This window comes from Adiantum capillus-veneris, chromosome 18, assembly GCF_014529385.1.
Source record: "Adiantum capillus-veneris isolate H3 chromosome 18, ASM1452938v2, whole genome shotgun sequence".
Taxonomy (NCBI): Eukaryota; Viridiplantae; Streptophyta; class Polypodiopsida; order Polypodiales; family Pteridaceae; genus Adiantum; species Adiantum capillus-veneris.
In genome coordinates this window covers 74,950,451-74,962,741 of record NC_140948.1, presented here as the reverse complement: position 1 = coordinate 74,962,741, position 12,291 = coordinate 74,950,451, and the positions used below count along the sequence as shown (strand labels likewise).

The 12,291-nt window shown below is 46.1% G+C and overlaps 1 protein-coding gene across 1 annotated transcript in view; it reads right to left on the bottom strand.

The window, feature by feature from the left end:
* Window positions 1–518: 518 nt before the first annotated feature.
* Window positions 519–12,291, bottom strand: part of LOC147435886 (putative protein-S-isoprenylcysteine O-methyltransferase) — a 71,011-nt gene continuing 59,238 nt past the window's right edge. Inside the window, exons 2-5 of the mRNA XM_086488802.1 lie at window positions 2,681–2,924; window positions 2,473–2,601; window positions 2,145–2,260; window positions 519–1,122 (exon numbers count right to left, since the gene is read on the bottom strand). Coding sequence (XP_086344928.1) covers window positions 2,170–2,260; window positions 2,473–2,601; window positions 2,681–2,924 — 464 coding nt within the window. The 3' untranslated portion in view covers window positions 519–1,122; window positions 2,145–2,169. The remainder of the gene's footprint in view (window positions 1,123–2,144; window positions 2,261–2,472; window positions 2,602–2,680; window positions 2,925–12,291) is intronic.

The following is a 12,291-nucleotide window of genomic DNA, read 5'->3' as shown; positions in this document are numbered from 1 at the left end:
TAAAGGAACCAGCTTGCAACCTCTGCAGTAAGCATCATCGTTTCCATGGATGGCAATACTACAATGGACTTCAAAAATGATGCGCCCTGCTCCGAACTTTCCATTAATACAAGGGACGACGTATCTGTGTGATGTTCTCTAAATGTATTCATACCGACCGCTCTTTGTGGGCACCCTTTGTGCAAGGCATAGCAGAAAATTGAACATTCACCCTTTGGAATCTCAACACTTTTCTTTGACATGTGGCATAGGGGAGATTTCAGCGCTTGAAATTTGACCTCTATGCCCACGTGCGTAAACAAAGCGCAAAAGCAAGTCACAATGTGTTGGATTTGTACATGATCTGGCCTACCAATATGCAGATACACAAGTCAAGGCGTGTGCTCAGACAAACCACTTTTATTGGGCTCATTCCATTCAGGTGGCAAAACCATACAAAAGCACAAATGACAGAGATGACCACGGCCAAACACCTAATAATGAAAAATAATCTTGTACCCCATTTTCAAAACCTGTGATGATTTTAAGCTGCCTCTTGACAAAACATGCTCCATCAAATTCCATTAACAAGTGATGAGTTGCACTTGCCCTGCATAACAGGAGACAGCTCAATGTTTGTGATATTAATAATGGAAAAACAGGAAAGCATGGAAGTCCCAACCTCCCTGCCAAGACAAGTAAACATGTTGCAATCTTGGATTGGGGAGATGCGCGATAAACCGATCTCAAATGCTTTGCCTCTTTCATTGAAGGATACAGGGCTTGCAAGGCTCCCTGTTTGAGCAGAATCTCTCTTTTCCCAATCTCTCCTCGTTGCTCAAAAGATACTGTGCCTCAGTTACCTTGCCCATAATTAGAGTAGGCCTTGTTCTTGATTAGAATCATACAAGAAAATTCTCAAATTCTCCTTGCATGTAGGATGGCCGGCTTAGAGCTTAGGCAAAATCAACCGAATCATCAATTCAGTTCTTCTGCTGCAACAAGGTGGCGTTCGGATGAAGATGTGAATTGAGCACAATTGAATTGTACTAGCAGTCCAGCTCAAATCAACCACTTGCAGCTTTCCTTCTGCCATCTGCATGGAGAAAACAGCTTGGCATGCACACTGCTAAAACCAGAAGCCTGCAAGGAGCAGAAAACCGCAGCATTAGCTGCAATGGAAAAGAAAGACAATCCAAACAGATTATAAAACTATAAAACTTCTTTCATATTATCCCTGAACGATGCCACATTATGCCAAAACTACAAAGGTTCACTAAACAGCTCAATAAGGGTTTCACAAAAGCCTTTCATGCGAACACTATCTCTGAACTTGATCCACCTGCAAGTATGTCACATCAGTGGAGTGACAAAGATGACCCAAACTTAGGCTTCTCTGATACGAAGTGAGCTACTTCCCCTTCGTATACAAAGAACCCGTTGCATCAATGAACATTTCCACATCAAATATACATCTCAAAAAATGTGCAAGGTATGAACTCATGGGAGAGAACCGCAGAACAACATACCACAGCTACCTGTAAACTAGCTCGCATGGTAATGCAAACGTTTGGGCAAACTTATGTGGGTCATGCAGCCATAATCTGAGTACATTCCTGGCACTCATGAGTGGTGTTTTCATGTTCTAGCTTGCAAGTTGGTGTTTCCAACATAATTGTGCAGGTTTCAATTTGAAAGTTCCCAATTCGGCCATTCAGATCTCAAATTAAAGTTTCTAGTGCCAAATGCAAATTCACCCTTAATGCATTCTTTTGAAAATTCAACATTCTGGATGCAACTGCACGGATGCAATGGATGCTACCATGCATCTAACCATCAGACCATCTCGCATAGTATTTACTGGATACCCCAACCTCTCCACTTGCATTCTGTCATTATCAGTGCTTAATGTGTATAGAACTAAATACCAATAAATAATCCCACATCCCCTGAGCAAGGCAAGCAACCCCACTTAAGACATAGAGGACACAATAATTAAGCAGGAATGTTTTCATCAGTTTCTTTGCACATGAAATGGAATATCTCTAGCAAAAGTTTCACTAGGGCAGACGGGCACAACAGAAAGATGCTCAGATTAAATTTACAGCTATTGTACTAGAAGAATTTCAATATGCACACATTGACTAAACTTGCAATTGAACAACCTCGTATGATGGCCATAGTTGAGTGTCATTTTACAAATGGAATGCCTGAAGAAACCCTGTTAGCGTATTCTGTGTACTGCCTTCCAAAAAATTGCCGCAAGAAAAATTCTTCATATCTGTAATTAGAGAGATAAGAAAGTCGAGCAGCTTGCAAGAGATTCATTTTTTACATATTGTCAAGATTTGGAAGACAGAAGCACTTGCTCTGCACGCCATATGATTGTGCCTGCATTCAGACAGAAGTACTTGCCCTGTTGCCTACATAGCTCTGCACGCACATGATAATTATCTCACATTCAGGATAAGAAAGACAGCCGGTTAAGGATACAGAATACGCTGAGAGAAGTAGCGCCACGTAACTAATGTATATCCCACTATGCATAGTGGATTTATCAACAGTACTTGCGTTCCAATAGACCATAAGAAGAACCCCAAGTAACTAGGATGACGAAAAAATCTGAAAGAAAGAACATCAATTAATTGAAATGGGACATCATCTATTAATTAAAAGAAATAAAAAGTGTTAAGAATCATGCCTATATATGCCACGAGTAACAAGCTCATGATTTTCACGATGAAATATCTTTATATCATGTGTGAAATTCTGTCTTGCAGTTAGAATAGCGGCTTTGCGGACAGCTTCTCCAGTGATTACGAGGGCCACTCCTATGTAGCTTATCTGCATGTTGGATTTCAACTCCGGTACAAAAGTTCCCTCAATGCTGTACTCCAACAGCCCACATACCATTGCAAACAAATATTGCTTACTGAAAAGGAGAGCTGTATTCAACAAGCCAAGCAGAAAATGAGCAACCCAAGTTAGAAATATAACATCCAGCCAATGCTGCATTTGATTTAGACCAAACAACATTATGAGGGTTCACAATTGAAGTATTATGGAAGCAAAGGTATCACCCAGCAAGATATTGACTCTGAGAAACCAAGCTACCCTTAAAATTTTCAGACTTTAGCTCATAGAAAAACCTCATAGAAAGACTAAACATAACGATGCAATGTGACTCATTTCTCATCGAAGGTAATGCACGATTGTCACAAAGTCGCATCCCTCTCTGGAATGGACAGATTTAAATGCTCAATAAGCAACAAATTAAACCACAAACAGGGTTTCAACACCCCCCTCGAAACCAAAAAAAAAGAAACAAAAAAACCTTAAAGAAAGCATTCACTCAATAACACCTAGATGTGACATAATCATCGGCCCTTTCATTGATATGGCTTGTATGAAGGGTGAAGAATACACAAGATGCATGCAAATCTCTCGTGAATCACTCTTTCAATTTGAAATGGAGGAACACTCCTTCCATTGCAAAAAGAAAAATATTGTTATGCAAGTAAGCAAAGCTTTAGAGGTGGAATTGCAAGTAATAACTTGATGAGTGATTATGGGCCTAAGATTCTAATGCTAAACCCTCATGTGCTCATCCTAATGGGATAAATTAGGGTTGGCAATTCAAATATACGTGCTAATTCAGCATATAGTGAATAAAATATGGTAAAAGAAAGAGGAAATTACGTGTACAATTGTAATGGGAGGGCACCACGTGCCAATGGAAAAGAACAGACCAGACAAACTTTTAAGCACTTCAACAACAACCAAACTAAAAGAGATGCGTGAGGCGCAGAGTGGCAGACTTACACCCCAAGAGAGCACTGGCCCCAAATCCTGGCGCCCCTTTCAATATTTCTGTAAACCCTGGCGCCCCTTTCGGTATTTCTTTATATTGCTTCAACTCAATACAAGGTCGGTGGCTCTGCTCAGCATCAGCTCCTGCGAGAATGCCAGAGGGAGAGCCCACCCTTTGTATTTAAAGGCCCTAGGCCCATCCCAAAAGCAGTACATGACAAGCATACAATCTAAAAAGCATCTAATCTCCCAAAAGCTAGCGCTAATAGGGTTGTCCGTGAAATCTTCCACGTCAACAATCAGTCAACGCAATTCGCGGAATTCTGTACAGGCCACGTCAGCATGTCAACATTATTTGCGGGCTTTTGTACAGCAGCCACGTCATCATCTCCACACGAGATGTCACAAAGTGATGACGTGGCATGACTATCTAGCAGAGAAATGGCCAAGTGGACGAGAGAAACTGAACGGGCTAACTTGAAGAACTTATGAAGCACCGACCGTGGGGCCCGAAACCCTAAAAGACAGAAGCTTGAACCCTAAAAGGGATTTTCGTAAAATGCACTGACATGCTGACATGGCAGATCGTACGGCTGCTGACGTGACAGTGCCGTACGGAATTTCTGCAATTTGTGCTACATGCGCCACGTGGCCCGCTGTACAAATTTCCACAAAATACGTTTGCTGCTTTTGGAAATCTCCAACGCTAGCTTTTGGGGACTAGAGCTTTTGGGTGAAAGTGCTTTTGAACAGATTGCTTTTAGGGCTCTGCTTTTGGGCATCCCATGTATTGTTTATAAGAGCCCTTGGGGCCTCACTCTAGAGAGCATCTGCACGCAGAGTCTGAGAGCAAAGGTCCCTCAAGAGTTGTACTTTGCAAAGATTAATGATAAAGAAATACCGAGAGGGACGCGAGACTTTGGGGCCATTACCTTTGGGCACGGAACTCTCTCTCTCTCTCTCTCTCTCTCTCTCTCTCTCTCTCAAAGTTCAGTAATTTTGAAGTTTCTGTTTGTGTGTTGCTATTGATTTCTTGCTTGGAGTGTCCAAGCCTATTACACGCAAACAATAGACTGCCTTTTGGATCAACGATGCCCTTGTTGGTTACCGGAAAACAATAACCTTTGCTGGCCCAACTCAGATGGTGTGAACCAAACTACAAACCGAATGGATGATGCTCATTGAGCAAATGGCTAGATATGCAAACGCCGATGTCCACGAAGGTTTTCACAAGAAACTGGTCAATTGTGAGGTACCACTGTCGTCCAGCCTGCTTCAGTCCATACAATACTTTCCACAATTGATAAACCCAGTCCTCCTTGCCTGGTAGTCGAAAGCTAGGAGGTTGCTCGATGTAAACTTCTTTATCCATTCAGAAAAGCACTTTTGACATCCATATGGAAGATAGGCCCAACCAAAGTTGGTTGCGAGAGCAAACACTGTGCATATGGTAGTCATGCGAGCGGTGGGAGCAAAGGTCTTGTCAAAGTCCACACCTGGTCACTCTGTAAATCCCCGAGCAACAAGTCTCGCCTTGTGTTTGTCGAGGGAACCATTGGCCTTGTACTTCGTCTTGAAAATCCATTTCATAGAAACCACCTTCCGCTTGTTGGGCTTGGTAACTAAAGTCCAGGCTTTTTTCGGGTCGATAGCGGCCAGCTCTGTCTGCATGGCACGCTTCTAACAATCATGTTGGAGTGCTTCCTCCACTGAGGAAGGCTCATCTAACATGAGCGCAAAGTTCATGAACTCTACGCCGTCATAAACTCCTTGAGGCGTGCAGAACGTCGAGGTTGTCCAGGGTTTGGCGAGTCTGGTAACTTAGTGACTCCAGAGGAAGAAACCGTAGAGTAGAGCCAACCAGGTACTAACTTCTCTTTGCAAGGTGGGACCGCCTCCACCGGAGGAGAACCATCATCCGCATCAAAATCCGAATCCACCATGGTATGATCGGGTGAAGTAACTGGTTGCGGTGTAGAGGGTACAAGGCAGGTGTAGGGTTAGGATCAGATGAGGGAGGAGGAGGAGGAGGAGGAGGTAAGGAAGGTATAAGCTTGGATGCTGCCTCCTCTATAGGTGTGCTGAAAGACTCCATGAAAGTCACATCACGGCTAACTGTGGTGGTCTCAGGATCATAAAGCCAATATCTGTCAAACTCTCGTGAATAGCCCAAGAAGATGAGCTTCTTCGACTTGAAGTCTAACTTCTGTCGCTTCTCCTTTGGCACATGGACAAAAGCCGGACACCCGAAAACTCGAAAGTGTGAGACCGAGAGCTTGCGCCCGTAGTAAGCTGATAGGGAGTCATGTCCTGCAAAGCATGGATAGGAGAGCGATCCTAGATGTAAACCACCGTGTTACACGCCTCCGCCCAGTAAATTTGAGGTAAAGAAGCATGTGCCAACATCTCACGAGCCATCTCCATGATAGTCTGATTCTTCCGCTCAACAACTTCGTTCTGGGAAAGAGTGTAAGGGGCGTTGCATGCCCTCTAACTTGCACCACTGTGCAAAGTCCTTTGAAGTGAACTCACCCCCTTTGTCGGAGTGAAAACATTTGACATGTAAGTCCTCCTTTTTGACCATCATCTTTCAATTCCAAAAAAAATAGAAAACCTCCGGCTTGAGCTTTAAGAACGAAGCCCCAGTGTACCTGCTAGCCAAAAAATGAAGAAGAGCTCATCGGGCCACATAGGTCAACGTGAATAAGTGCAAGTGGTGCCGAAGCTCTATTGGATGCCTGCTTCGAAAAGGCAACCCTGTGTTGCTTGCCCAACTGGCAAGCCTCGCATACGCCTAATGAAGAGCGTATGGCGGATAAACCCTCCACAAGCGAGGTCCTCGCAGCTTGCCGGAGCTGCCGATAGCATAAGTGTCCAAATCTTGCATGCCATAGACAAGAAGACTCCGAGGTCCAAGACAGAAGAGCAGTGAGGCGATACAGGGATCCATCGCGCTCACCGCGTGCAAGAACAATACCTGTCGTAGAATCAGAATTAGTCATCATGCCACTCCCGAAGTGTATGTCAGTTCCCTGAAAGTCCAAACTCGACACAGAGAGGAGGTTGAAGGCCATGTCCGGAACGTAGAGCACCTCCACTGAACTGAACTTCGGGTCTGAGGTAGAACAGAAGAGGGTAATCAGACACTGGAATCTCAGGGTTGTCACCCATAGTGACGATCTGCCCATAAGTCTCCTGGAGAGAGCTAAACCAAGACTGTTGGGGAGTCATGTGAGTGGCAGCTCCACTGTCAACAACCTAAGTACCTGATTGCAATGTAGCAAGAGCGCGGTCCGCCGTTGCGGCAAGAGCGGTCCCCGCCATCTCATGAGAGGCTACAACTGCAGTCGAGGCTGTCTGTTTCTCCTTGTTAGCCTCTTCTCGCTTCTTCTTTCTACATTCTGATTCTCTGTACCCTTTTTTGTGGCAAAAGTAACATTCGATGCCCTTGTTCTTCTTCTTCTTCTTACCTTTCCCTTCCTTGTTACCTCCTTGAGCGATCAAAGCTCCTTCAGCATCAACAGCACCTCCCGCTCTGAATGCGGAGTGCCCCTCGACCTGTCTGAGGGAAGGGAGAATCTCGTCCCATGTGGGAAAAGAGGTACGTCCAGATGTGAGCAAACTCTGAAAGTAGGGATCAAAGCGTGCGGGAAGCTTGAATAGTAAGAGGCCAGCCAAGCGTGCCAATGTGATGTCGCCTCCGATAGAGACAAGGTTGTCCCAGAGTTCCCACAGGCAGGGGGTCAACCCATCTAGTGAGCTGAAATCCTTGAACTGGACATTGTACAACTCCCGTTCAAGTGTGATCTGTCTGGCAAACGAGGTCTCCTCAAACTGGTCAAGAATCCGTCTCCACAATGGATGTGCATGGTCCTCTTTGGAAACTTCCTTCGTGATGCGATCTGTCACAAGGACGTGGCAACTGCTAACCTTAGTTGTTGGTTTCTTTCCGATGATTTTTGTTTAATTTTTGAGACCCTCTTTTCGAATTAGCAAATGGCCGGACATTGCATGGCCAGTGTGAAACAGTAGTTTCACCCGCAAAGGGGAAGTTGGTCGGCATTGGAATTCCAGTAGTAAAAGGGTGTCTAGGCTCAGTTCAAAGTTGCCACACTTAATAAGTTGGTGGATACTAGGAAACTAACTCAATGGAGGCACAGTGCCAAGGCAGGGTCACCAAGAGAAAATTCCTCGAGAACTAGGCTACATTGCATTTTTCGACGTGGTCCCAGTGGTGAAAGATGATAAGATGACCAGTGAGAGTCCAATGGAAGAATCTCCTAAAATTTAGGAAACTACTATTTTGGGCCACGATATCTGTTTGCGTCATTAGCTTCTGAATGACAAGGGGAACATATTATTACTCTGTCGCTAAGTCAACTGAGCAACCGGTTGAGATATTTTAGACCAGAAGGTCCAAAGCGGGGAATTAATGCATGAGTGCCACTTGGCACATTTTTCGGCATTTTCCAACTTTAGAGAGAGAGAAAAGCGTTAAAATAAAACGTGGGCTATATTTTCAGCCGTATGGTGGATTGTTACAGGTACCAAAGCTACTGTGTGCTTGCCTAACCTCTATGTAGAGTAAAGCGCAAGAACCGAAGCCTTGCACAACATTCACTGCTCTCTCTCTCTCCCCTTCGTGTGGTTATGTGATGCCCCACAAGAGAGCTCTTCATTTGACCTATGTACAGTTGTGTGGGTTCATGTGCGATTGCCGAGGCAAAAGCCTCTTGCACAAGTACTGGATTAGCTAGTTGCTAATCCCCCACAGGTACAGGTGAGTTCGGAGAGATTTCACACGAGAAATCTCGTCCGATTCAAAGGGCAAGTAGCCCTACAGGTGCGGGAGCTCGAGGACTTGCTACAGATGTGATTGGCTCGCGAAACGGAGCCCAAAACAAGGAAATACAGCCTGCTGTGTATTTTTGCAAGTTTAGGGTTTCGGCCCTAAACGGTCCCTAATACCCCCAGGAGGTCCGGGGCACGAGGGTACCGCTGTGCAAGTGATTTGGCGCATTTTCAGGGCAGAAAACAGAGAATTCAGCGTACTGCAGATTCTCGCCAAGTTTTGCAAAGTGTCCATATGCATCAAGAAAGCCACTTTTGGCGTGGGGATATTATCTGTGAAGCGTCCTAGTACGGTTATGTTGCCGAAATCGGGCCAGAATAGGTCATTTTCAGCCCGGACTATGCGGGGGGCAGCTTATAGGAAATCACAGGTTTTATAATTTATTCCCTCTTTGAATTCAATAAAGAAATACCGAAAGGAACGCTAGTCTTTGGGGCCAACAGGTGTCGCGTCTACTCGGAGCATTCTAGCTTCCGAGCCATGTGTGTTTGAAGTATCAATTCCCGTTACGGGTTTTTATTTGCAAAGTTCTCTGTATCCTAAAGTCTAAAGTTTTGGGTGAAAGCCTACGTCTACCGCCCTACGGGCCAGTTTCATGGTTCCATTGCCGGGATAGAATCACTTTTTCCTCAAGAAGTGAGCCCGGTTGGTTTGGTGAAGACACAGTACGGGAACGCGGGATTACACTATGGCCGATAAAGGGAAGGGTATTATGGAAGAGGGGGTTCCTCTTCAAAGGACAGGCAGGAAATTCCTACAGTGTTTGAGGATGGCGAGAGTTCACGGCCACGTCTGTCTATACCTCCTGCTGATGTGAATGCTCCTCCAGTGCAGGACTTTATGACTGGGCAACTTGAAGATGATGCGTTTAGGACTCAATTAGTTGCCGCTGTGAACGTGTTTTCTCGACTAGTACAGAACCCAAGGTTTATGGAGTTTTTGCAAGCGCCACCCGTGCCACAGCAGTCAAGGCAACTCACACAGCCGTGGAGCATGTTGAGGCTCAAGCCCAAGTACTTCAAGCATCCCAACAGGAGAGGGAGCACTCACATGTTGCGGAGTCGGGGGCTCCAAAACAGGTTCTTTCCATCCATGAACAGGAGGTTAGGACGCCTATTTTACAGGCTTTGTCAGTTCAACCCGCCACCTTTCCAAGTTTTTTACTTTTTACTTTTTTGGGCTAGAGCCGGCAAGCCAGCAAGGAACTGCCTTTGCTTCGCGTGCACGCAAACGAGTCAAAGACAAGTTACCTTGCGGACTTGCCGACAAAGGGAAAAGCGCTTCCATGCCGTATCGTGGCATGTCAACGGGGAATGGAAGCAAGTTTCCCCCTCGGGGGAGTAAAAAGTCTTTTCATGCCATGTTAGTCAGTCCATGTTCCCTTGTTAGTCACGCCACCCGAGGGTAACGTCGGGAAATCACCAAACGAATTCAGTGATGCATTTAAGGACCAAGGCTGAGAGAGAGGGACAAACCCTTGTAACTCACAGATCGTACTGAATCTTGCCCAGGTACTCCAGGATTTTCGCCTGGTAGAAAAAGGCCCCCGTCCAGCGGATGTCCGGTAGGACTGCCATACCCAAGGTGGGCGTCGGCTCAAAGGAGGCATCCCGATCCGGCCAACCATGGTCACCAAGGCCCGCTCGGAAAGCCCCAGGACCATGTTAGGCGGGACCGCACCGTACGCAATAACTACAAGCCTTACGAGCTTTCAACACCCTCACGGGCCAGAGCATTGTAGTATCGCGGTACGGCCCCGCAGAGGAATGCTGCAACGTTATCCGCATAGGCACTCCTCAGCTGCGGTCCACGACGACCATTATGGGCCCCACGGGGGACAACCCATCCTGGCAATCGCTTTCCGCTAATCTCCCCTCCCAGGAGTAACACTTCGGTATCTTCACCGCTCGGATTGTTTAACAGCCGTCTAGCATGTTCCAAACAGGGTCGTATTGAGCTTCTGAGATTGTCCAGCTCAGGGCACTGTACCAACAAGTGCGTAAGTGACCTTGAACCTTCTTCCATTCCGCATAACGGGCAAGTCCTCGACTGTGCCCGTTCAATCTTATCCTTAAGCCTTAAGCCATCCACTCTTGCTAGTAACAAGACTTTCTCCTCCATCCCACCGGGGTTCTTCCCAATGCTCTGCCTATAGAGGTATCCACGCGTGTCCTCATACTTCCTCTCGATATAAGGATCAAGGGAGACACATTGATGTGAGTGTTCCCAGAGCTTCCAGCTCTCCTGCCTTGCGGTTTCGACAGAAGCGCCGTTGATATACCTCTGCCCCCAAAACTTTGTCCTTTTACACCAGGTCCACTTCTTGAATTGGTTCCATTCTGGTATATTATTAACCAAATCTGCAATCCAAGTCTTTAGACCTGCGTACTTGGTAAAAGCTCGTACCCTCTGTCCTGCACAGTAAGCTGGTACGGGGGGGAGCCCTAACTCCCGGTGAAGAGTTGCTGCTGCCACAGAACTCGACTTCGCGGCCTTACCGACTACCCACCTCATTCCAGTTGCTATAAGCGTCTCTAATGGGTTCAACTTCCTCATGTCATGTGAGCCCATAATCTCCGCTCCATAAGTCGCCACTGGGAAGACGCACGCCTTGAGAAAGGCCAACCTTGACCACATCGGAATTTTCTTAGAGCATAGAAGGTGTTTATGGGCATATAAAGACTTACGTGCGCTCTCAATCCTATCTTTAAGGATAGTATCGATCGAGACTTCGCTGTCTATTAAGATGCCCAAGTATCTATATTCCGAAGCCACCTGAATCTCCTCAGGTCCGATGTGGGGTTTGAAGGCAATAAGTTCCTCAAGGTCCCCGTTGAACACGGTCGCCTGGCATTTCTTTATGCCGAACTTCATCCCCCACTTCTCCGCCCAACTATGCAATCTATCTAAACTAGCCTGCAACTCCTCCTTAGACTCCGCAAATAAAACTAAATCATCTGCAAAAAGCAGGCCCTGGATCTTCAGGAGTAGGCCTGGAATAGCCACCCCAAGGTCAGTCGCACTCTCATCCAAGATGTCATTAATGAATATGTTAAAGAGAGTAGGCGACGCGGAACACCCTTGACGCACGCCACGGGCGATTTGGACCTCCTCACTCAACTTCGCTCCCACCCGCACTCTGACCTTGGAAGATTGGTACAAGGCTCGAAAGAAATTCAAGCAGTGACCTCCAATCCCTATGGCTTCCATCTTTAAAAAGAGCGCCTCGTGTGGCACTGTATCGTACGCCTTTTCAAAGTCAATATATGCCGCAAACGTCGGTTTCTTAACAACCTTTCGTCTGAGCACAATCTCTTTCAAGGCAATCACTTGTGCCACACACTCCTCCTGAGTCCGAAATCCGGCTTGACCGCGCAAGAAGAAGTTTCTTTCCTCAAGTTTCACTGAGATCCTATTGATCACAAGTGAGGTCAAGAGCTTCAGAGAGATTGGAATCAGAGAAATCCCTCTGTAGTTGTCCGGATTAGAAAGATCACCCTTCTTCGGGATATACACCACTACCGAGGTAGATGATGCCTCCGGCAACTTCCCTGAATCAAACCAAGTACATAGCAGTTTGAAGACTGCTCTTCCCATGTCTGTATTTGGTTTAAATCGATCCGATCTAGTTCCCTTGTCTTGCATAAGGA